General features: G+C 38.5%; 1 protein-coding gene across 1 annotated transcript in view; it reads right to left on the bottom strand.

Annotated features, from left to right (window-relative positions):
- calcr (calcitonin receptor) overlaps positions 1–27752 on the bottom strand; it is a 134335-nt gene that overhangs the window by 73034 nt on the left and 33549 nt on the right. Inside the window, exons 5-8 of the mRNA XM_062030389.1 lie at positions 11380–11518; positions 11099–11191; positions 983–1074; positions 798–921 (exon numbers count right to left, since the gene is read on the bottom strand). Of these exons, the coding sequence (XP_061886373.1) occupies positions 798–921; positions 983–1074; positions 11099–11191; positions 11380–11518 (448 nt within the window). The remainder of the gene's footprint in view (positions 1–797; positions 922–982; positions 1075–11098; positions 11192–11379; positions 11519–27752) is intronic.

Genomic DNA, 27752 nt, shown 5'->3' with positions numbered 1-27752 from the left:
AGGTGGATAGCTAATGTTTTTAGCATAGCTCTGTCGAGGTCCCGTAGCTAAGCTAGCTTCAATGGCGTCGTTAGCAACAGCATTGTTGAGCTTCGCCAGGCTGGAAAGCATTAACTGTGTATTTACATGTCCATGGTTTAATAGTATTGTTGATCTTCTGTCTATCCTTCCAGTCAGGGGTTTATTCTTTTGTTTCTATCTGCATTTAAGCCCGATGCTATCACGTTAGCTCCGTAGCTAAAGAGCTTCGCCGATGTATTGTCGTGGAGATAAAAGTCACTGTGAATGTCCTGTTCGCGTTCTAGACTCTCATTTTCAAGAGGATATAGTATCCGAGGTGGTTTAAAATACAAATCCGTGATCCACAATAGAAAAAGGAGAAAGTGTGGAATCCAATGAGCCAGCTTGTACCTAAGTTACGGTCAGAGCGAAACAAGATACGTCCTGCACTGCACTCTAGTCCTTCACTCTCACGTTCCTCATCCACGAATCTTTCATCCTGGCTCAAATTAATGGGGTAATCGTCGCTTTCTCGGTCTAGCTGCTGGTGTAAACAATGAGGAAATGTGAGGAGCCTTTCAACCTGTGACGTCACGCTACTTCCGGTACAGGCAAGGCTTTTTTTTATCAGCGATCAAAACTTGCAAACTTTATCGTCGATGTTCTCTACTAAATCTTTTCAAAAAAATCGCGAAATGATCAAGTATGACACATAGAATGGATCTGCTATCCCCGTTTAAATAAAAAAAGTTCATTTCAGTAGGCCTTTAAGTCGATAGATGGCTGTTTGAAAGTACCTGTTTTATTATAAGGTAGGTCCTGTTTCATTTTATCAAGACATTTCTCTTGAAGTATCTTCATCTTCATGCCACTTCCTGTGCTAGGCTCATCCTGGACATCCTGGAAGAAGCTGGAAACTTCCTTCAGGAAAAACAAAGATTTAGCCCAGAACCACATCAGCCGCTATTGTTCTAGAACTCACAAGCGCCTTTGTTCCGTCCTTGGAGGCTTCCCGACAGGTGGATCCAATCTGGACCCACTCGCCCGATCGGTCACAATGTTTAGTCACGTTTCCTGGAAATGGACACAAACCAAAAAAACTTGATTTGGTGACGCTGTACATGACTTAGGACTCGGCGTCTGTACTTGGGCTATCACTTCATAACACGGCATTACCGCAGCTTTTCTGACTTTTGGGATTATTCCGGGCTTGGTTATGCCACGTCTTTGCACACCCATTATATATTACCAATATTTTTTATTTTATTTTTTGGTCCTTTCCTGCTACTCGGGCAAATCATATAGTTGATGTCGATCAGGGGTGTCAAACTCAAATACAGAGTGGGCCAAAATGTAAAACTGAACAAAGGTTGAACAAATGAACCTTTTAATAGAGACCCAAACAAGTTTTGCATTGAATATTGAACAAGCAAGACTTATATAACTTTATAGTGACATGCAAAATCCAGTTTCAAATAATAATAATAATTAAAAAATATCAATGGCATATCAAATACAATTTAAATAAAAATGTAATGCCTCTTCTTTTTGCAGCCTTCTAAGGTAAATATCAACATTAACTTTTTCCACAGGCTAATACATTTGAAAATAAAATAACAATGAATAAATCAACCATTCAGGACTTTAAACTGCTCAGTTTGCAACACACTGATCTAATCTGATGTGCCCAAGCCAGATACCTGCCATTTTTTCTGGGATGCTACTTCATTCATGTCGGGGCTCGGGCTTTGAGCTGAGGCAACCTTCATTATCCAACGAAGGTGTTCATCAGTCTATATATCTCGTATTCCACAGTCTTGGGGACGTGCCTTAAAGGCACTGCCTTTAACGTCCTCTACGACAGTGGTTCTCAACCTTTTTTCAGTGATGTACCCCCTGCGAACATTTTTTTAATTCAAGTACCCCCTAATCAGAGCAAAGCATTTTTAGTTGAAAAAAAGAGATAAAGAAGTCAAATACAGCACTTTGTCTTTAGTTTCTGATTTATTAAATTGTATAAAAGTGCAAAATATTGCTCATTTGTAGTGGTCTTTCTTGAACTATTTGGGAAAAAAGATATAAAAATAACCAAAAACTTGTTGAAAAATAAACAAGTGATTCAATTATAAATTAAAGCTGCAAGCAGCGTTGGTCGGGTCCGCATTTTGGCAGGTGCTAGTCCTAGGTGTCCCAATACTTTTGTCCAGTGGTAGTCCTGAGTGAGGCCTACATAGAGGTTTTTGTTTCGTGTCTCTACGATATTCGTACAGGCAGTTAGAGGAATTTGTGTCTGTGTCTTTTTCCTAGGTGCTGCGGCACAGTGGTTGTTTTCTTTGAAGGCGCGTAAAATCACAGCAGCGGAGCAACTTTAGTGCTGCGGGTCTTTGAAGGCTCGTAAAATCAAAACGGTAGCACGTATCAAAACGCCGTCCACAACTTTTAATCAGAAGGGTTCAATCTCTCTCCTGTAGCAGTTTGAAGCCGAAACGACAAACGCCCTCGGAGGAGATAACGTTTGATGTTTGGTGACCGGTTGTAACAAAAATGTTGTTTTGAAGGAGGAATAGCAAACTTCCTGTTGATTTTTGCTGAAGGATGTCAATCTATGAAATGTAGGTCTAGGTGAGACCTACGTAGAGGTATTTGTTTCATGTCTCTAAGACGTTCCTACCGGAAGTTACAAGCAGTTTTTTGAGCTTTGGGGTTCGTTTTTTTTTTAGATCGCAATTTCCAGCAGTCCCGATGTGTGTAAGAATTTTGGTAAGTTTTGAAGTATTTTAAGGGGGTCAAATTACAGCTCAAAGAGGCAAAAATGAGTTTTTTTTTAGTACAATTTTGTCTTGAAGGGGAAATTGCCAACTTCCTGTTGGTTTTTGCCCGAGGATGTAAAATTATGAAATGTAGGTCTAAGTCTGACCTACATACAGGTTTTTGTTTCATGTCTCTACGACCTTCCTAGTGGGAGTTGCGGACAGTTTGTTTTTGTTTTTTCCTAGTGGGGCGCTAGAGCGCAATTTTGATTTTTGGGGTTTGGTTTTTTTTATTAACTTGCAATTTTCGCAGGTCCTGATGTGTGTGTCAAATTTGGTGAGTTTTGAAGCATGTTAAGTGGGTCAAATTGCAGCTCGAAGAGGCGGCCGGTATAATAATAATAAACCTTTCAATAACAATAGGTTCCTTTGCACCCTGTATAAAGGACTCCCACAGGGAGTCCTTTATACAGGGTGCATGCGGACCTTGATAAAGATTTCTACACATAGAACAACTTAAAGTGCCCTCTTTGGGGATTGTAATAGAGATCCATCTGGATCGTTTCTTCACAAAAAAATAAATCTTTAACATCAATATTTATGGAACATGACCACAAAAAAATGTAGCTGTCAACATTGAATATTGCATTTCTTTTCACAGTTCTTTTTGACAGACATTTTAGTGAGGGTCAAACCATCATGGCATGGGGGAAACTCTAGCTCTATGGTAATGAATGGAATAGCCTACTTGATTTGATGTTCAGTTTATGAACTTACTTTCATATTTTGTTGAAGTATTATTCAATAAATATATTTATAAAGGATTTTCGAATTGTTGCTATTTTTTAGAATATTTTTTAAAAATCTCACATACCCCTTGGCATACCTTCAAGTACCCCCAGGGGTACGCGTACCCCCATTTGAGAACCACTGCTCTACGAGCTGTCGTCACGTCCGCTTTTCATCCATTCTAACAACGTGCCGGCCCAGTCACAAGATATGTGCGGCGTCTGTACGCACACACACGTGAATGCAACGCATACTTGATCAACAGCGATACAGGTTACACTGAGGGTGGCCGTATAAACAACTTTAACACTGTTAGAAATATACGCCACACTGTGAACCCACACCAAACAAGAATGACAAACATCCGCACCGTAACACAACATAAACACAACAGAACAAATACCCGGAACCCCTTGCAGCACTAACTCTTCCGGGACGCTACAAAATGTGTTGAAACTGGTCTATAATAAGGAACGGCGAGCAAACAAGGGGAGTGGTTTCGCCATCCGGACCAACTACACACTCTGCACCAGCTGTAGTGTTAAATTGATATCGCCTCAAGGGCCGAGTAAAATTACACGGCGGGCTAGTTTTGGCCCGCGGGCCAGAGTTTGACACCCATGATGTAGATGATCTATATCGGCTGTACGGGTTTTACTTTACAAAAGATAAGTGTGGGATATTTCTCTTGTTGCCTTATTTGTATTTGACTTTATTAAATTGATTTTTATTATTATTTTGGTGCAGCCGGGCCGGAGCAGGAGAGGATAAAAAGAGGAAAAAAAGGAAGACGGGGGGGAAATTGCAGGGACAAGAGGAGGATAAGACAAAGAAACAACAGAACAGCATAAGCAAATAGGATATGTACAAATATGACAGTAAAAGTGATAGCAAAAAAGCAGTTAGTGAAATAAACATTAATAATACAGAAATGACGATGAGCATTATTACACTACAATAGCACTATTGATAATGAGTAATAACAATAATTACCTCTATTATCAACAATACAATAGTTTCAAATGCAACAATACATATATCTCATGATAACTTGAAATACAAAAGAAAGAGAAGTGAAATGTATTAACCTTGTAGATTGTTATAGTAACAATAGGTGAAGCTTTGTCAGTGTGCCATTTGTTACCCAGTTTCTCCTAGGGGAACAACGTTAATATATGTTCAGTGAAACGTGATTATATGCATGAGTGTATGTATGTCAGGGGTCACCAACCTTTTTGAAAGCAAGAGCTACTTCTTGGGTAGTGATTAATGCGAAGGGCTACCAGTTTGATACACACTTCAATAAATTGCCAGAAATAGCCAATTTGCTCAATTTACCTTTAACTCTATGTTATTATTAATATTGAATGATATTTACACTTAATTGAACGGTTTAAAAGAGGAGAAAACACAAAAAAAATGACAATTCAATTTTGAAACATAGTTTATCTTCAATTTCGACTCTTTTAAATTCAAAATTCAACCGAAAAAAAGAAGAGAAAAACGAGCCAATTCGAATCTTTTTGAAAAAATTTAAAAAATATTTTTATGGAACATCATTAGTAATTTTTCCTGATTAAGATTAATTTTAGAATTTTGATGACATGTTTTAAATAGGTTAAAATCCAATCTGCACTTTGTTAGAATATATAACAAATTGGACCAAGCTATATTTCTAACAAAGACAAATCATTATTTCTTCTAGATTTTCCAGAACAAAAATTTTAAAATAAATTCAAAAGACTTTGAAATAAGATTTAAATTTGATTCTACAGATTTTCTAGGTTTGCCAGAATAACCTTTTTGAATTTTAATCATAATAACTTTGAAGAAATATTTCACAAATATTCTTCGTCGAAAAAACAGAAGCTAAAATGAAGAATTAAATTAAAATGTATTTATTATTCTTTACAATAAAAACAATTAATTTACTTGAACATTGATTTAAATTGTCAGGAAAGAAGAGGAAGGAATTTAAAAGGTAAAAAGGTATATGTGTTTAAAAATCCTAAAATCATTTTTAAGGTTGTATTTTTTCTCTAAAATTGTCTTTCTGAAAGTTATAAGAAGCAAAGTAAAAAAATGAATGAATTTATTTCAACAAGTGAAGACCAAGTCTTTAAAATATTTTCTTGGATTTTCAAATTCTATTTGAGTTTTGTCTCTCTTAGAATTAAAAATGTCGAGCAAAGCGAGACCAGCTTGCTAGTAAATAAATACAATTTAAAAAATAGAGGCAGCTCACTGGTAAGTGCTGCTATTTGAGCTATTTTTAGAACAGGCCAGCGGGCTACTCATCTGGTCCTTACGGGCTACCTGGTGCCCGCGGGCACCGCGTTGGTGACCCCTGATGTATGTATATGTGCTTGCATATGTGCAGTATGTGTATATGTATGTATTTTGTCATTTTAATGTCACAACTTTTAATTCAAATGTTAAGTTCTCAGCCTCGTTTTTAATTTGTTTTTATTATTTATTCATTTGATAAGAAAATATAATACAGGTACTAATAAGGAGACACTCCCCGCCCCAAAAATAAATAAATACAAATACAAAATAATGTAATAGAGAAAAAAATTAAAACTTTCCACCCCTTCCCGGTTCTACATTTTAGTCACTATCACAGTGGGTGGCAGTGTACTGCCTTCCTCTTCACCACAAGCAGATAGCAAGTCAGGCGAACTCACTAAAAATAAAAATAAACATATATAGAAGTGTCAAAATTGAGGTAAGTGAAAAGGTTCATTATCGACAGTGAGTGTCACATCTGTCCTGTAGTGCAGTGGTCCTCAACCACCGGGCCGCGGACCGATTGGTACCGGGCCGCACAAGAAATTAAAAAAAAAAAAAAAAAAAATTAAAAAAAAAAAGAAAAAAAAAAAAAAGAAATCAACATAAAAAACAAACTATATACATTATATATCAATATAGATCAATACAGTCTGCAAGGATACAGTCCGTAAGCACACATGATTGTATTTATTTATGTAAAAAAAAAAAAAAAAATTTTTATTTTTTATTTTTTAAATCCCCTCTCCACCGGTCCGTGGGACAAATTTTCAAGCGTTGACCGGTCCGCAGCTACAAAAAGGTTGGGGACCACTGCTGTAGTGTCTTTAATTCAGCTATGTGCTTAATTATACAGCCCCAGGTCAAGTCAAATTGCTTTCAGATCATATTTAATTTTCTCTAGATCTATGTAGAACACGAGGTCCTTAAGCCAGAGAGAGGCCTTGGGGCGCAAACTGTGATTTCCACTCCAACAAAATCCTTCTACGAGCTAGTAAGGATGCAAAGGCGATACTATCCTTGAAAGTCTGATGACTTTTTGGAGAGTTTGGTAGAATTCCAAAGATAACCAATTCTGCGTCAACTTCAAATATAGTGCATCTGCTAGATGTCTACAAATATTAGTCCAGTAAGCTTTCAGACAGGGACATGCTGGAGTCAATTGACATGGATTACATGTGTCTGCAATATTGGCAGACATTTTGGAAAGTTTAGAGTTAGTAAAGTAGGACCTTAAACTGCAACAGATGGAGCTTTGAACAAGACGTTCCATCATTTGTTTGTATCAATGCAGATTTCTGGTCATTGTCGTCCAAAACTTTGCCAAATTCTGCTTCCCAGTCCTTTCTAATTGTGTCATTTTATCAAGAGATGTCTCTTTAAAGGCCTACTGAAAGCCACTACTAGCGACCACACAGTCTGATAGTTTATATATCAATGATGAAATCTTAACATTGCAACACATGCCAATTAACTTATAAAGTGACATTTTAAATTTCCCGCTAAACTTCCGGTATAAAACTCCTTTGGATGATGATGTATGCGCGTGACGTAGCCAGTGAAACAGAAGTATCGGTAGCCCATTGAAGCCCATACGAAATAGCTCTGTTTTCATTTCATAATTCCACAGTATTCTGGACATCTGTGTTGGTGAATCTGTTGCAATTTGTTCATTGCATTATGGAGAAAGAAGCTGAGCAAGCAAAGAAGAAAGTTGTCGGTGCGAAGCGGACGTATTTTGCGGGGGAAGTCAGCAACACAACACAGCCGGCGTTTCATTGTTTACATTCCCGAAAGATGCAGTCAAGATCGAAGAACTCGGACAACAGAGACTCTTACCAGGAGGACTTTGACTTCGATACACAGACGCCTGTAGAGAACTGGGACAACACAGACTCTTACCAGGATTACTTTGATTTGGATACACAGACGCAGACGCGGTACCGTGAGTACGCAGCTGCGCTTCCAAACATTTGATCGCTTGCCCGTACGTGCGTGTCACATATGTAACTTTGGGTAAATATATAAGCTTTATGAACCTTGGGTTAGGTGAACGGTCCTTTGGGCTGACTGATTGTGTGTGTTGTGCAGGTGTTTGAATTGTATTGGCGGGTTATATGGACGGGAGCTAGGAGCTAGCATAACAAACACCTAGGTGTTTGTTATGCGGGATTAATTTGTGGCATATTAAATATAAGCCTGGTTGTGTTGTGGCTAATAGAGTATATATATGTCTTGTGTTTATTTACTGTTGTAGTCATTCGCAGCTGAATATCAGGTCCCACCCGCCTCTCACAGCATCTTCCCTATCTGAATCGCTTCCACTGCCCTCTAGTCCTTCACTTGCACTTTCCTCATCCACAAATCTTTCATCCTCGCTCAAATTAATGGGGAAATCGTCGCTTTCTCGGTCCGAATCGCTTTCACTTCCGGCCGCCATCACTGTAAACAATAGGGAACTTTGCGGAAATGTTCAACTGACTACGTCACGCTACTTCCGGTAGGGGCAAGGCATTTTTTTGTCAGATACCAAAAGTTGCGATCTTTATCGTCGTCGTTCTCTACTAAATCCTTTCAGCAAAAATATGGCAATATCGCGAAATGATCAAGTATGACACATAGAATAGATCTGCTATCCCCGTTTAATTAAAAAAATGTCATTTCAGTAGGCCTTTAAGGTGGGAGATTGGGATGATTGGAGAAATGATGCCTTTCTGATTCATGGGGATTTCCAAAATTTTGTCTATTACTGATTGAAGTGGACTACTGGGGAAATAACTATTTGATTTAGCAAAATTACGGATTTGAAAGTAACAGAATAAGTGAGAGTAAGGGATACGGAACTTTCCACATAGTCGACTGAAGCTAGTGAATACATTAATATAAAAGTCCCTTAGTCTGAGTAAATGGCTTTTTCTGTGCTTGGAGGAAGAAAGAGAGAGATATTATGAATGGGCTGTCGTTGGATGGTCCTCGGGAGTCCAAAAGGGCATCTAAATTAAGACCAGATTCTAAGAGTAGAGATAACAATTGGGTTTACATGTAAACTGAGATGATTCAGGTTCGCGGATCCCAAAAAATCAATCAGTGTGTGTGTGTGTGTGTGTGTGTGTACACAGTCGTGGTCAAAAGTGTACATACACTTGTAAAGAACATAATTTCATGGCTATCTTGAGTTGCCAATCATTTCTACAAGTCTTATTTTGTTTGTGATGTAGTGATTGGAGCACATACTTGTTGCTCACAAAAAACATTCATGAAGTTTGCTTCTTTTGTGAGTTTATTATGGGTCTACTGAAAATGTGCTGGGTCAAAAGTATACATACAACAACATACATGATCGATTTTGGTGAAGTAGAAAAGTTACAATCAAATCAAATGAGCTTCCTGGCATGGCCTCTTAATTTCATGTGAGTGATTATGATTGGCCACACCCATTTAAATAGGGCTGAGAGTGATGCAGTCATTAGACTCGGTTACAAACGCGACAATGGGAAAGTCAAAAGAACTCACCACAGATCTGAAAACACGAATCATTGACTTGAACAATGATTTTTCAATGACTTTCCTTGAACAAGTCAGGAAAGTCTCTTGGAGCCTATTTCAAAGCAACTTAATGTCCCAAGAGCAACTGTGCAGACACTTGTTCGTAAGTATAAAGTGCATGGCACAGTTTTGTCACTGCCACGATCAGGAAGAAAAACGCAAGCTTTCACCTGCTGCTAGGGATGATGTTTGATAAGAAATTATCGAGTTCGAGTCTATTATCGAATCCTCTTATCAAACCGATTCCTTATCGATTCTCTTATCGAGTCCAGATAGGTTGTTGTATATGGAAAAAAACACACAATATTTGGTTTAACAAAAGCTCACTTTTATTATATTAGAAAACAATTTAATCTAAAAAATAAATAAATATTGACTGTTACCCCCCTAAAAAAATAAAATAAATAAATATTGACTGTTGTTACCCAAAGTATATTAAGTGGGATTTTTCAGAGAAACAAATATATACAGTAACACAAAAACAACCTGTCTCTGTGATCACTATAAGTGTATAAATAATAATATAGTGTTAAATAAAGTCAGTCCTTTGGGCACAAAACTTAAAATAATACAGCTCTCCAAAAAGTGCACTTCTGCTGCTATTGGAACATAACTGTTTGTTATGATGCTTTGACATTTTTGCACTTTATTTCTTTATTGAAAGAAAATTCTATGAAGAGAAAAATGGTTTGCAAATGTGGTTACAATGCTAAAAAAAGAAAAGTTAAAGCTAAAAAAAAGAAATACACTTTATTGAGTTAACATTATTTTTTTATAGGTGGGAAGATGTGATGAGCTAGGGAATATAACAACTACACTACCCAACATGCAACGGGAGTGACGAGCATGCGCGGTAGCCCCGAAAAGTGTTGCATGTCGTCACCCGTGAAAGTAAACGTCAAGAACTCAGCCAACACGCCTCGTCTGCATTATTTATAATTAGACCGACAACACATCTACAGTGTGATTTTGTTTTGTTTACAAGGAAAGAAAAAGAAAAGTTAAAAAAGGGAGATATGTTGTATATATATGTATGTGCTGCGGTTGTTTTAAGAAGGTTGCGACAGCTGCCGTAAAGGAGGTGCGTTGCTAGCCTGGTTGCTATGTTTCCGGTTGGTCGTAAAAGTGTTGGTCATGTGTTTTACCCTGCTCAAATCTCTTAGTGAAGTTATTCGATGGATTATACCTTTTGTTTTGAACTTTATTACACCTTGGAGCGCTTTTTCCCGTCCATTTTTTTCCTGCTTTCGCTATCTGCGCCTAATGACTGAGCTACGTGACGCCATTTCTTGTGATGTCACGCGGAGCATTTCTGGTCGGGACGGGATTCGTTCCGAGGGATTCGAATAAAGAACCAACTATTTTCTTTACTATAGTGGTCTCGATAACGGGTACCGGTTCTCAAAAAGGGATTCGAGTCCGAGGACTCGGTTCTTTTCTTATCAAACAACCGGGAAAACCGGTTTCGAGTATTAACCCTAGACGGGGGTTTAGGTCTGGTGTCTCGATGGGCCCTGCGTCCTCCACCTCGGAGCATCCCTATGCATGCGGGGGGCCCCGGGCACTCAACTCAGGGGACTTCAATGTCCAACGATTGGACTGTGAGGTTGATGGTTGAATCAGACTGAATTCAGTCCATGAGTAGTTAACTATATGAACACACTCCTGATTATAAAAGTCTATACTCAACTCATGAAGTGATGTCATTGCAGTCAGAATCTTACCAGTGTGATGAGGACATCTGTGTGTTACTAAAGTACCCGCTGATGCCTCGTCCCAGCACGACACGCCATCCCACATTTGTCCACAAAAGGTACCTACTGCGGAAAAAGAGTTTCAGAAAAAGTTTGTGTTTCCTGTGCAAATACCAAGACGTTCATCACTGACAACACTGCCTTAGCTCTTAGCACCTTTGTGGCATGGGATGGGATACAAATAATAGCCTGCAGGAGGCTGCAATAACGTCACTAAGAGTAAAGTCTGGCTCCCCAGACCCAAGTCTCACCGCTTCTGTTTTGTGGATGCGCTTTGTTGGACAGATTGAGACATTTGTATTGACTGTCTTTCGCCGCCTCTTCCCGGCGCTGTGGTGCCGTGAGTGATGGTGCTGCGAGGGGCTCAGTGCCAGCAGACACCCTGCTGCACTGTAGAGACATTAGCAACAAGCACACGTCCATTATGGAGCACATTTCATCATTGCCAGGAGTGATGAGGTCATCGCAATGTGTCAAATATGATATCATTCTTATGGTGTGTTGGACTTACAGTCGTCCCTTCCTTTTTTTGTTGAACATTTTACACAATGTAGGCCTGCATTAACTCTTAAATGCCTCGCCTGGGCATCGGTTGGGGACATTTCTGCACTGCTGACCTGTCTCTGCTCGGGATGGTCTCCTGCTGGCCCCACTATGGACTGGACTCTCACTATTATGTTAGATCCACTATGGACTGGACTCTCACTATTATGTTAGATCCACTATGGACTGGACTCTCACTATTATGTTAGATCCACTATGGACTGGACTCTCACAATATTATGTTAGATCCACTATGGACTGGACTCTCACTATTATGTTAGATCCACTATGGACTGGACTCTCACACTATTATGTTAGATCCACTATGGACTGGACTCTCACACTATTATGTTAGATCCACTATGGACTGGACTCTCACAATATTATGTTAGATCCACTATGGACTGGACTCTCACTATTATGTTAGATCCACTATGGACTGGACTCTCACACTATTATGTTAGATCCACTATGGACTGGACTCTCACACTATTATGTTGGATCCACTATGGACTGGACTCTCACTATTATATTAGATCCACTATGGACTGGACTCTCACTATAATGTTAGATCCACTATGGACTGGACTCTCACACTATTATGTTAGATCCACTATGGACTGGACTTTCACAATATTATGTTAGATCCACTATGGACTGGACTCTCACACTATTATGTTAGATCCACTATGGACTGGACTCTCACACTATTATGTTAGATCCACTATGGACTGGACTCTCACTATTATATTAGATCCACTATGGACTGGACTCTCACTATAATGTTAGATCCACTATGGACTGGACTCTCACAATATTATGTTAGATCCACTATGGACTGGACTCTCACTATTATATTAGATCCACTATGGACTGGACTCTCACACTATTATGTTAGATCCACTATGGACTGGACTCTCACTATTATATTAGATCCACTATGGACTGGACTCTCACTATAATGTTAAATCCACTATGGACTGGACTCTCACACTATTATGTTAGATCCACTATGGACTGGACTCTCACAATATTATGCTAGATCCACTATGGACTGGACTCTCACACTATTATGTTAGATCCACTATGGACTGGACTCTCACACTATTATGTTAGATCCACTATGGACTGGACTCTCACTATTATGTTAGATCCACTATGGACTGGACTCTCACTATTATGTTAGATCCACTATGGACTGGACTCTCACAATATTATGTTAGATCCACTATGGACTGGACTCTCACAATATTATGCTAGATCCACTATGGACTGGACTCTCACACTATTATGTTAGATCCACTATGGACTGGACTCTCACACTATTATGTTAGATCCACTATGGACTGGACTCTCACTTTTATATTAGATCCACTATGGACTGGACTCTCACACTATTATGTTGGATCCACTATGGACTGGACTCTCACAATATTATGTTAGATCCACTATGGACTGGACTCTCACAATATTATGTTAGATCCACTATGGACTGGACTCCCACTATAATGTTAGATCCACTATGGACTGGACTATCACACTATTATGTTGGATCCACTATGGACTGGACTCTCACACTATTATGTTAGATCCACTATGGACTGGACTCTCACACTATTATGTTAGATCCACTATGGACTGGACTCTCACACTATTATGTTAGATCCACTATGGACTGGACTCTCACACTATTATGTTAGATCCACTATGGACTGGACTTTCACAATATTATGTTAGATCCACTATGGACTGGACTCTCACACTATTATGTTAGATCCACTATGGACTGGACTTTCACAATATTATGTTAGATTCACTATGGACTGGACTCTCACACTATTATGTTAGATCCACTATGGACTGGACTCTCACTATAATGTTAGATCTACTATGGACTGGACTCTCACACTATTATGTTAGATCCACTATGGACTGGACTCTCACACTATTATGTTAGATCCACTATGGGCTGGACTCTCACTATTATATTAGATCCACTGTGGACTGGACTCTCACTATAATGTTAGATCCACTATGGACTGGACTCTCACTATAATGTTAGATCTACTATGGACTGGACTCTCACACTATTATGTTAGATCCACTATGGACTGGACTCTCACACTATTATGTTAGATCCACTATGGACTGGACTCTCACTATAATGTTAGATCTACTATGGACTAGACTCTCACACTATTATGTTAGATCCACTATGGACTGGACTCTCACACTATTATGTTAGATCCACTATGGACTGGACTCTCACACTATTATGTTAGATCCACTATGGGCTGGACTCTCACTATTATATTAGATCCACTGTGGACTGGACTCTCACTATAATGTTAGATCCACTATGGACTGGACTCTCACTATTATGTTAGATCCACTATGGACTGGACTCTCACTATTATGTTAGATCCACTATGGACTGGACTCTCACACTATTATGTTAGATCCACTATGGACTGGACTCTCACTATTATATTAGATCCACTACGGACTGGACTCTCACACTATTATGTTAGATCCACTATGGACTGGACTCTCACACTATTATGTTAGATCCACTATGGACTGGACTCTCACACTATTATGTTAGTTCCACGATGGACTGGACTCTCACTATTATGTTAGATCCACTATGGACTGGACTCTCACAATATTATGTTAGATCCACTATGGACTGGACTCTCACAATATTATGTTAGATCCACTATGGACTGGACTCTCACAATATTATGTTAGATCCACTATGGACTGGACTCTCACACTATTATGTTAGATCCACTATGGACTGGACTTTCACAATATTATGTTAGATCCACGATGGACTGGACTCTCACACTATTATGTTAGATCCACTATGGACTGGACTCTCACAATATTATGTTATATCCACTATGGACTGGACTCTCACACTATTATGTTAGATCCACTATAGACTGGACTCTCACAATATTATGCTATATCCACTATGGACTGGACTCTCACACTATTATGTTAGATCCACTATGGACTGGACTCTCACAATATTATGCTAGATCCACTATGGACTGGACTCTCACACTATTATGTTAGATCCACTATGGACTGGACTCTCACACTATTATGTTGGATCCACTATGGACTGGACTCTCACTATTATATTAGATCCGCTATGGACTGGACTCTCACTATAATGTTAGATCTACTATGGACTGGACTCTCACTATTATGTTAGATCCACTATGGACTGGACTCTCACAATATTATGTCCGATCCACTATGGACTGGACTCTCACACTATTATGTTGGATCCACTATGGACTGGACTCTCACTATTATATTAGATCCACTATGGACTGGACTCTCACTATAATGTTAGATCTACTATGGACTGGACTCTCACAATATTATGTTAGATCCACTATGGACTGGACTCTCACAATATTATGTTAGATCCACTATGGACTGGACTCTCACAATATTATGTCAGATCCACTATGGACTGGACTCTCACACTATTATGTTGGATCCACTATGGACTGGACTCTCACTATTATATTAGATCCACTATGGACTGGACTCTCACTATAATGTTAGATCTACTATGGACTGGACTCTCACAATATTATGTTAGATCCACTATGGACTGGACTCTCACAATATTATGTTAGATCCACTATGGACTGGACTCTCACAATATTATGTTAGATCCACTATGGACTGGACTCTCACTATTATGTTAGATCCACTATGGACTGGACTTTCACAATATCATGTTAGATCCACTATGGACTGGACTCTCACACTATTATGTTAGATCCACTATGGACTGGACTCTCACTATTATGTTAGATCCACTATGGACTGAACTCTCTCACTATTATGTTAGATCCACTATGGACTGGACTTTCACAATATTATGTTAGATCCACTATGGACTGGACTCTCACTATTATATTAGATCCACTATGGACTGGACTCTCACTATTATGTTAGATCCACTATGGACTGGACTCTCACTATTATATTAGATCCACTATGGACTGGACTTTCACAATATTATGTTATATCCACTATGGACTGGACTCTCACACTATTATGTTAGATCCACTATGGACTGGACTTTCACAATATTATGTTAGATCCACTATGGACTGGACTCTCACACTATTATGTTAGATCCACTATGGACTGGACTTTCACAATATTATGTTAGATCCACTATGGACTGGACTCTCACACTATTATGTTAGATCCACTATGGACTGGACTCTCACACTATTATATTAGATCCACTATGGACTGGACTCTCACTGTTATGTTAGATCCACTATGGACTGGACTCTCACACTATTATGTTAGATCCACTATGGACTGGACTCTCACTATTATGTTAGATCCACTATGGACTGGACTCTCTCACTATTATGTTAGATCCACTATGGACTGGACTCTCACACTATTATGTTAGATCCACTATGGACTGGACTCTCACAATATTATGTTAGATCCACTATGGACTGGACTCTCACACTATTATGCTAGATCCACTCGACGTCCATTGCACCGGTCGCCCTAGGAGGGGGGTCAACCACATCTGCGGTCCTCTCCACGGTTTCTCATTGTCATCCCACTGGGTTGAGTTTTTCCTTGCCCTGATGTGGAATCTGAACCGAGGATGTCGTTGTGGCTTGTGCAGCCCTTTGAGACACTTGTGATTTAGGGCTATATAAATAAACATTGATTGATTGATTGATTGATGAGGTCATATACAGTACAGTCCAAAAGTTTGGACACACCTTCTCCTCATTCAATGCGTTTTCTTTACTTCCATGACTATTTACATCGTAGATTGTCACATCAAAACTATGAATGAACACACGTGGAGTTATGCACTTAACAAAAAATGGTGAAATAACTGAAAACCTGTTTTGTCAATGTCTTTTTAAAAACTAAATGCATGACATTATTCTGACATGATGCATCGAGTCGTAATGTTCTAAAAAGTATTGTTAGTGACTCGTACGTAAAAATGTGTCTAGATGTACATCGGATCACCATTTAAGGTAGAGATTCACACCCGGAAAATAACTTTGAGTTATCCTAAATAAATAAACCAAAAAATTAAATTGACTTATTTCTGGAAGCAAGAAATGTAAATTAAATATTGAACTTCTTAAAGTGCATTTTTTTCAACACTTGGAAAAACTAGGTCTTTTTTGTTGTTGTTGTTGTTGTTGTTGTTGTTGTTTCCATTACGGCATTCTTGCTCGTCCGTCTGTGTTGATGGGCTCATATTGCCCACCCGATTTTACCACAACTAGACATTTGGCTTTGTAATATTTTTTTCCTCCTAATTTTTCTTACTTTGCGGATCTTCCCACAAGCGAGTAGTGAGCATACTTGGCAAACTTGAGACAACCTTGAGACCTTTCAAGTATTTCTTATATATATATATATATATATATATATATATATATATATATATATATATATATATATATATATATATATATATATATATATATATATATATTAGGGCTGCAACTAACGATTAATTTGATAATCGATTAATCTGTCGATTATTACTTCGATTAATCGATTAATAATCGGATAAAAGAGACAAACTACATTTCTATCCTATCCAGTATTTTATTGAAAAAAACCAGCATACTGGCACCATACTTATTTTGATTATTGTTTCTCAGCTGTATGTACATGTTGCAGTTTATAAATAAATGTTTATTTAAAAAAAAAAAAAAAAAAAAAACTCTGCGCATGCGCATAGCATAGATCCAACGAATCGATGACTACATTAATCGGCAACTATTTTAATAATCGATTTTAATTGATTTAATCGATTAGTTGTTGCAGCCCTAATATATATATATATATATATATATATATATATATATATATATATATATATATATATATATATATATATATATATATATATATATATATATATATATATATATATATATATAATATTAGGGGTGTAACTGTACACAAAAATTTTGGTTCGGTACGTACCTCGGTTTAGAGGTCACTGTTCGGTTCATTTTCGGTACAGTAAGAAAACAACAAAATATAAATTTTTGGGTTATTTATTTACCAAATTTGCAAAATCTTCCACCAAAAATATTTTTCTTAGTGTAATATTTGATGTGAAGTAATGGGAACCTTGGATAGGTCAATAATTCATAATAACATTGATTTTGATTCAATATTATGTTTTGAGCAATGACAGTTTGAAAGAAAAAAAAAAAACAGCTTTGTTTTATTAGTCAACATTGCAACTTTTTCTAAATTACATTTCACCTTTTAAGCTTTTTTATTTCACTTTTGTTATGTTTTTGTTTATTTTAATAGTATTTTTAGAATGTGCCGTGGGCCTTTAAAACATTAGCTGTGGGCCGCAAATGGCCTCCGGGGCACACTTTTGACACCCCTGCTATAGATAATAAACAATTAAATGTGATAAATCTATGGATAAAAAGCAGAGCCTGGCGACGCATGCGCGTTTATCATAACTCTCTCTCTCTCTCTGTCTCTGCCCCTCCCTCACCAATGCTGCTGCGTGCACAATTTGTTTTGTTTTTAACCCCTTCTTAACCCTGGACGTACATTGAAAATACACGCAACCCTAACTCAAAATGCCGGACATTTGAGGCATTTAAGAAGCTCCGCAAAAGAGGACATGTCCGGTGAAAAGAGGACGTATGGTCAGTCTATCCTAGCCCGTTAGCTGCTAGCATGCCGTGTGTTGTGCCTCGGTGTGCATTGTTTACACAACGCGCGTTACGCTACTTAATATGTCCGTGTGGAAACTCGTTCGGTACACCTACGAACCGAACCGGAACCCCCGTACCGAAACGGTTCAATACACGTATCGTTACACCCCTAATATATAAATATATAATCTGTTCATGAATGAGTATATCCGTTCGGCCACCGTGTTCAATGGAGAAGTCTGATCTTCAAAATGTGCAGGCAGCATACCCCTTCCCCTTCCAGCTGTCCTGGATGTACTGAAATTATTTGTTTCCAATCATTTTGGAACTTGCAAGCTTACTTCTTCTTCTTACTCGTCGTCGCCATGTCTCTTCTTCAATTTTCTGCTTCGTCTCTGTTATGTTTTTGGACATTACTACTTGCCGTAGTTTGGAAGCAATGCATGATGGGAATCCGGATGTTGTGCGTCAGTGTGTTAACGCACTGGCTGGAATAAACACACGCTAAGAAATAGCTCCGTGCCTGCCTACTTTATGGGTTATAGATAAACCTATGGATAACGGAGACATATATAATTAGGGATGATGTTTGATAAGAAATTATCGAGTTCGAGCCTATTATCGAATCCTCTTATCGAACCGATTCCTTATCGATTGTCTTATCGAGTCCAGATAGGTTGTTGTATATGGAAAAAAAACACACAATATTTGGTTGAACAAAAGCTCACTTTTATTATATAAGAAAACAATTTAATCTAATAAATAAATAAATATTGACTGTTAAAAAAATAAAATAAAATAAATAAATCTTGACTGCTAAAAAAATTAAATAAAATAAATAAATATTGACTGTTGTTACCCAAAGTATATTAAGTGGGATTTTTCAGAAAAACAAATATATACAGTAACACAAAAACAACCTGTCTCTGTGATCACTATAGGTGTATAAATAATAATATAGTGTTAAATAAAATCAGTTCCTTGGGCACAAAACTGAAAATAATACAGCTCTCCAAAAAGTGCACTTCTGCTGCTATTGGAACATAACTGTTTGTTATGATGCTTTGACATTTTTGCACTTTATTTCTTTATTGAAATACAATTCTATGAAGAGAAAGGTTCTTTGCAAACGTGGTTACAATGCTAAAAAATGAAAAGTTCAAGCTAAAAAAAGAAATACACTTTATTGAGTTAACATTATTTCTTTATATAGGGGGAAAGATGTTATGAGCTAGGGAATATAACAACTACACTACCCAGCATGCAACGGGAGTTGCATATCGTCACCCGGCAGCTAAAAATTAGGTTATGAGCACGCTGTGAAAGTAAACGTCAAGAACTTAGCCAACACGTCTCGTCTGCATTATTTATAATTAGACAGACAACACATATACAGTGTGATTTTGTTTTGTTTACAAGTAAAGAAAAACAAAAGTTAAAAAAGGGAGATGTGTTGTATATATATGTATGTGCTGCGGTTGCTTTAAGAACGTTGCGACAGCTGCCGTAAAGGAGGTGCGTTGCTAGCCTGGTTGCTATGTTTCCGGTTGGTCGTAAAAGTGTTCATGTGTTTTTACCCTGCTCAAATTTCTCAGTAAAGTTATTCATTGGATTATACCTTTTTGTTTTGAACTTTATTACACTTTGGAGCGCTTTTTCCCGTCCATTGTTTTCCTGCTTTCCCTATCTGCGCCTAATGACTGAGCTACGTGACGCCATTTCTTGTGATGTCCCACGGAGCATTTCTGGTCGGGACGGGATTCGTTCCGAGGGATTCGAATAAAGAACCAACTCTTTTTCTTTACTATAGTGGTCTCGATAACGGGTACCGGTTCTCAAAAAGGGATTCGAGTCCGAGGACTCGGTTCATTTCTTATCAAACAACCGGGAAAACCGGTTTCGAGTATCATCCCTATATATAATAGTCTCCTTTTCAGGCGAGAGGACGCTAAAGGCAGCGCCTTTAAGGCACGCCCCCAATATTGTTGTCCGGGTGGAAATCGGGAGAAATTCGTGAGAATGGTTGCCTGAAATTCGGGAGTCTCCCGGGAAAATGGGGAGGGTTGGCATGTATGGTAGCGAGGCTCTCTGTCTGTGCTTCCTGTGTTTGTAAAGCACGCACCGAGACAAAGATCGGGGATTACTAAAATGAATTGAACGCGCTCAGGTGCTGAGAATGATGCACAGAGTGAGACCTCTTTCTCCCTGGTTGAAGCCAGAGACGAAGAAATGCGAGGCTCAACAATTCCGACTGCCGAACGTGTCTCGTCACTCGGAGACAAACAAACCATCGGCCTCTTTCGGTTACGTTATCGCACGGATTAAAACCTCAATGTGGATTAGTTTAAAAGATATTTGATTTATTGATAACAATCCAACTTTGCAGATATACTGTGTACTGCAGTCAGGCTAAACGATAAACTAGGGACGACTGTATTTCAAAGGCCATCTAAGGAGGAATTCTCTTTGCTTTGAAACTCATCTTTTGCCAAGTATGATGTTCATCCCAAATGTGTTTGCCAAAGAAGCCACTTTGTGTCCTTCAAAGGGCTCTTATCTCCGACTCTATTGTTTGCATTTGGAGGTAGCACCAAAGATGAAAAAGCTCTTAAGGTGAAATACTGATTTTGATAATGAAATGGGGGGTTGGGAGGGAAGCCTATTTTTCTCTGACTTATCTTGCATAGTTTTGCACTGGGTGGAAAAAAAAAAAAAAGCTTCTTAGAGTCTAATCTCAAGCACTTCCATTCTGATATTGGTAGGACGCCACATCCCTCATCACAATACACACTTTTGTGAAGAAGACCCGGCCGCTCATTGTCATCCTTACCAGTCTGTGGAAGCTCAGGGCAAGGCTGCGAGAATGCGGATGTCCCATGTAGCAGTTTAGCAGCCGTACATATGATGTCACTCCAAGCATTGAAGTAAATGACGTCATACATACGACCACCAGGCCACCACCAAGATCGCCCGGTGCACTCGAGTACGTACATTTTATTTATGAAGCGCTTTTCACAAGAGAAAATCCCAAAGCCCTGTACAAAACATAGGTTCAATTCAATGAAAACATCCTAAAAAGGATACAAAGTGGGTTACAAATGATAGTTAAAAGGTGCATTAACTAAAAGCTTTACTAAAAGGAGACGTGTTCAAATGTTTCTTAAAAGTGTCAACACAGTCAAGATCACGGAGGGACTGGTGCAAGTCGTTCCAGAGTCTGGGAGCTATAGCCTGGAATGGGAGGTGTCCACGGGTTTTAAAATGAGATCTTTAGTAGAGCCTGGCCTGAAGACCCTGAAGAGTAGGGGCATAACCAGTCAGTGATGTACCAACGCACGGAAAGTCAGGACTAAAGTCTTAAACTCAATGCGGAATTGAACTGGAAGCCAATGAAGACTGGATCAAACGGGGGGTGATATGGGCTGGTCTGGGTGCACCGGTCCAAAGAGCAGCACGGTGGAAGAGGGGTTAGTGCGTCTGCCTCACAATACGAAGGTCCTGGGTTCAATCCTGCGCTCGGGATCTTTCTGTGTGGAGTTTGCATGTTCTCCCCGTGACTGCGTGGGTTCCCTCCGGGTACTCCGGCTTCCTCCCACCTCCAAAGACATGCACCTGGGGATAGGTTGATTGGCTACACTAAATTGGCCCAAGTGTGTGAATGTTGTCTGTCTCTGTGTTGGCCCTGCAATGAGGTGGCGGCTTCTCCAGGGTGTACCCCGCCTACCGTCTGAATGCAGCTGAGATAGGCTCCAGCTTCTCCCGCGACCCCGAACGGGACAAGCGGTAGAAAATGGATGGATGGAATGCGAAATTTGACTGGAAGCCAATGAAAACTGGATCGAATTGGGTTGATATGGGCTGGTCTGGGTGCACCGGTCCAAAGTCTGGCAGCCGCATTTTGTACCGTCTGAAGTCTCTTTAGCGTCGACTTGTTGAAAAGAGTGAAGAGAGAATTGCAATAGTCAATACCAGATGAAATGAACATGTGAATGATCATTTCCAGATCCAATTCTGACAGCAAATTTCTCACCAAAGTCCCGGAACCAAAGTCTTTGGGTTCCGGGGGGAGTATGGTTGCAACGCTGAAACTTAAAGGAATTGACGGAAGGGCACCACCAGGAGTGGAGCCTGCGGCTTAATTTGACTCAACACGGGGAACCTTACCTGGCCCGGACACGGAAAGGATTGACAGATTGATGGCTCTTTGCCTGGTTCGCACCAACGGCGCTTGCCGCGCTTTAAAGCCATTTTTGTCAATTTTTCCACGAATATCCCGATCTCCGAAGTAATGTTATGCTTTGATACGCTCTGATACGAATTCTTTCCCGCTTTGTTACCGCTCCTCACGATTTGATGCCGCTTTGATCCCGCTTTGATACGCTTTAAATCACGCTTTGATACGTTTTATTACGCTTTATTGAACTTTGTTACGCTTTGATGCGATTATTGTTTTGTGAATTTGATGAATAAATTGCGTGCGCACACATAATATAATAAAAAAGAGAAATATGACAAAAAAATAAGAAAAAAATGAGAAAAAAATGAGAAATAGAAAAAAATGTGAAAAACTCAGTATACTAAGTTTTCCCCACATTTTTTAGATTTATCTATTTATTTGATTTCTCTTTTTGTTTTATTATATACAAGATAAAACACATAATGTAATAAAAAAGAGAAATATGATCAACAAATAAGTAAAAAAAAATGTGAAAAACTCAGTATACTGTTTTCCACACATTTTTTATATTCATTTATTTTTTCAATTTCTCTTTTTTTTCCCGTTATATTATGTTTTATATCTTCATTTCTTTTATTTCTTTGTCATCTTAATAAATATCTATCTTTCATTTCTTATGCTAGTTGACAATAACAAAAGGCATTTCTTTTAAACGTAACATATTCTCTTTATTATTAAGGAAGATGTTATCAACATGTGCAGCAAGCAACAAACTTGACCTAACAAAAAAAGCACAAATAGTATCACTGTTCACCAATCAGGTTACATAATGTGGGCTTCATATGACAAAGGGTACATTATGTTGTATGAGATGATACAAGAGAGTGGATCAACATTGTCCACAAAGTAGAAAGTGAAGAACCATTTTTGTTTACATTTTCATACAGAAAAATGATAGACAGTAATGTCAAACTGCAACATCAAACCGCAGAAGTGCAGAAACAATGATCATCGTATAAAAAAGGCAATGATGCAAAAGAGAATGGATTTGTAATCCTGTGTTGGTTTTACATCAATTTGAAATTGGTGTGGGTGGCTCTATATATACTAGCCCACTGCAGACACATGCAGAAATCAACAAGGAATCGAAAAGTATTAAATCTGTGACAAAAATAATATCCGCTCTGTCTAAACGATACCGTTTGATCAGCTGCTCGTCATCAAAAAAAAAAAAACATTGTTCCGTTCCCTGAACGTTGGCGCACGTCTCTCTCGCCTCAGTGCCATCCCCTGCTGGCAACTCCTAACCACTTAAGACACCTCTGAAGGTCTCTTAAATATCGTGGAGAGTAGGAGTGATTCTTAGACTTAAGAACGTTGATAAAAAGCTTTTATTCTTAAGTTTGAGAGTAGGACTAAATTTCGCAAATTCTCAGGACTTAAGTGTAAAATGGCACTCTAAGAAGCTTGATAAGTACGGCCCCTGGAATGATCCGACACAAGTCCAAGGTTTCTGAGGCTGCTATGAACAGGTGCAGCCAGAGCACCAAGGGAGTTCTCGACCTGGGGGGGATCTTTTTATCGGGAGCAATTATCGGAGTTTCTGTTTTGTTCGAATTTATGTGGAGGAAATTTGAGGACAACCAGTTTTTGATACAGGATACGCACCTCGACCTATTACAGCTCTTTCATTGCGCCTTATAGTCCGCACAAGACGGTACATTGAAAGTATCAACAGGAATTGGTTAGAGTGTCCGCCCTGAGATGGGTAGGTTGTGAGTCATACCAAAGACTATAAAAATGGGAGCCATTACCTCCCTGCTTGGCACTCAGCATCAAGGGTTGGAATTGGGGGTTAAATCACCAAAATTATTCCCGGGCGCGGCCACCGCTGCTGCCCACTGCTCCCCTCACCTCCCAAGGGTGATCAAGGGTGATGGGTCAAATGCAGAGAATAATTTCACCACACCTAGTGTGTGTGTGACTATCATTGGTACTTTAACTTTAACTTAATTGTACTTTCTTCAATTGGAATTGCAATTCTACTTCCTCTTTGCAGCCTCACTTCAAATTGACAGAATTAAAATGTTTGCACCAGCCTGCTGCAATGTTGAGTTGCACCTTTTTCCGCTTACATTTCCATAACATCCGTCTATAAATGGACGTGAAGTACCCACAGGAAGATCCCTCTGAAAAACATTGTGGAAAACCGAGCGGCGTAAACACATGAAACATTCATGCGGCGTGATTGGAAAGCGGGCGCTAAATGAAATGAAGTAAAACCCCCGGCAAACATCTGTAAGGTTTGCACTTTATTTCACCTCGCTGTCATAAAAGCGAGCATGCTGAGACGTCAAGAATTACATGATCCTGCGTTCTTTTGATGGACTTGTTTATATGCAAATATGAGCTGGTTGTAAAGCCGGCAGCAGTGAATGTCGGAGTCTTGACAATTTGGAACGTCTTCACAATAACTTAACATTTAAAGTAGCCTTTTAGAAAAATAATAGTGAGAAATATACCATAACATTACAGTCATTTGTGTTCAAAGTTAATGGTAGTTATTGTGTAGTAATATGGGGTAACAAGTACAAAAGTGTGCTTCATTCCCTGATGGTGTTACAAAAAAGATCAATTAGAATAATAGATAATGTTGGATATATATAGAGAACAAACAAACACTTTATTTATTGCATCACAAATATTGAAATTCAACAATTTGGTACATTTGCAAACATCTAAAATGATGTACGAAGCAAACTATAACCTGCTAGCCAAGAATTATTCTCAATAAAAGGACAAATATATATCTCAAAATATGTTTTATGAAAATATTTGTACATAATTCTTGTAAAAAAAATTAAAAAAAAAAAATTCTCACAATATTGTTTTTCTAAAAAAAACACTGGTTTTCTTGATATATTTGACTATAATCCTGTAAAATAACATGTATTCTTGTAAAATTACGACTTTTTGTCTGAAAATAAATATGACTTTCACAATATATTTGACTTTAATCATGTAAAATAGCATTCTTTTTTTTTTAGAAAAATGTATACGTTTTTATTCTTTTGAAGAAAAACTTAATATTGTGAGAAAAAAAGTTTGTCATTTTACTAGAAGTGTGTAAAAATATTTTAAAGAAAAATATTATATATAATATATAAAAACGTATACATTTTTCTAAAAAAAAAAAAAATGCATTTGCAAACATCTAAAATGATGTACAAAGCAAACTATAACCTGCTAGCCAAGAATTATTCTCAACAAAAGGAGAAATATATATCTCAAAATATTTTTGATGAAAATATTTCTACACAATTCTTGTAAAAAAAACAACAACTTTTTCTCACAATATTGTTTTTCTAAAAAAACACTTGTTTTCTTGATATATTTGACTATAATCCTGTAAAATTACATGTTTTCTTGTAAAATTACGACTTTTTGTCTGAAAATAAATATGACTTTCACAATATATTTGACTTTAAAGGCCTACTGAAATGAATTTTTTTTATTTAAACGGGGATAGCAGATCTATTCTATGTGTCATACTTGATCATTTCGCAATATTGCCATATTTTTGCTGAAAGGATTTAGTATAGAACAACGACGATAAAGATTGCAACTTTTGGTATCTGATAAAAAAAAGGCTTGCACCTACCGGAAGTAGCGTGACGTAGTCAGTTGAACATATACGCAAAGTTCCCTATTGTTTACAATGATGGCCGCATGAAGTGAGAGAGATTCGGACCGAGAAAGCGACAATTTCCCCATTAATTTGAGCGAGGATGAAAGATTTGTGGATGAGTAAAGTGCAAGTGAAGGACTAGTGGGGAGTTGAAGCTATTCAGATAGGGAAGATGCTGTGAGAGCCGGGGGTGACCTGATATTCAGCTGGGAATGACTACAACAGTAAATAAACACAAGACATGTATATACTCTATTAGCCACAACACAACCAGGCTTATATTTAATATGCCACAAATTAATCCTGCATAAAAACACCTGCGTGTGTTATGCGTGTGTTATGCTCCTAGCTCCTCTGCTAGCTCCTAGCTCCATAGAACACGCCAATACAATTCAAACACCTGATCAACACACACAATCACTCAGCCCAAAAGACCGTTTACCTAACCCAAGGTTCATAAAGCTTATATATTTTTAAAAAGTTACGTACGTGACGCGCACATACGGTCAAGTTATCGAATGTTTAGCAGCCAAGGCTGCATACTCACGGTACCTGATATTCAGCTGGGAATGACTACAACAGTAAATAAACACAAGACATATATATACTCTATTAGCCACAACACAACCAGGCTTATATTTAATATGCCACAAATTAATCCTGCATAATAACACCTGCGTGTTTGTTATGCTAGCTCCTAGCTCCTCTGCTAGCTCCTAGCTCCATAGAACACGCCAATACAATTCAAACACCTGATCAACACACACAATCACTCAGCCCAAAAGACCGTTCACCTAACCCAAGGTTCATAAAGCTTATATATTTTTAAAAAGTTACGTACGTGACGCGCACATACGGTACGGTACGTGTTATGCTAGCTCCTAGCTCCTCTGCTAGCTCCTAGCTCCATAGAACACGCCAATACAATTCAAACACATGATCAACACACACAATCACTCAGCCCAAAAGACCGTTCACCTAACCCAAGGTTCATAAAGCTTATATATTTTAAAAAAGTTACGTACATACGCAAAAAAAAGCCAAAGCTGCATACTCACAGTAGCACGTCTGCGTCTTTGTCATCCAAATCAAAGTAATCCTGGTAAGAGTCTGTGTTGTCCCAGTTCTCTACAGGCGTCTGTGTATCCAAATCAAAAGTCCTCCTGGTTAGAGTCTCTGTTATCCAAGTTCTTCCATCTTGACTGCATCTTTCGGGAATGTAAACAAAGAAGCGCCGGCTGTGTACTGTTGTTGCTGACTACGTTCGAAAAATACGTCCATTTCGCACCGACAACTTTCTTCTTTGCTTGCTTGGCTTCCTTCTCCATAATGCAATGAACATGATTGAAACAGATTCACGAACACAGATGTCCAGAATACTGTGGAATTATGAAATGAAAACAGAGCTTTTTCGTATTGGCTTCAATGTGGAAGGCATACCCGTGTTCGTCGGGCTACGTCACACGCATACGTCATCCTCAGAGGCGT

Source organism: Entelurus aequoreus, linkage group LG20 (assembly GCF_033978785.1).
Source record: "Entelurus aequoreus isolate RoL-2023_Sb linkage group LG20, RoL_Eaeq_v1.1, whole genome shotgun sequence".
NCBI lineage: Eukaryota > Metazoa > Chordata > Actinopteri > Syngnathiformes > Syngnathidae > Entelurus > Entelurus aequoreus.
Note: the sequence above shows the minus strand (reverse complement) of the source record. Positions and strands in the feature narration are given on the sequence as shown.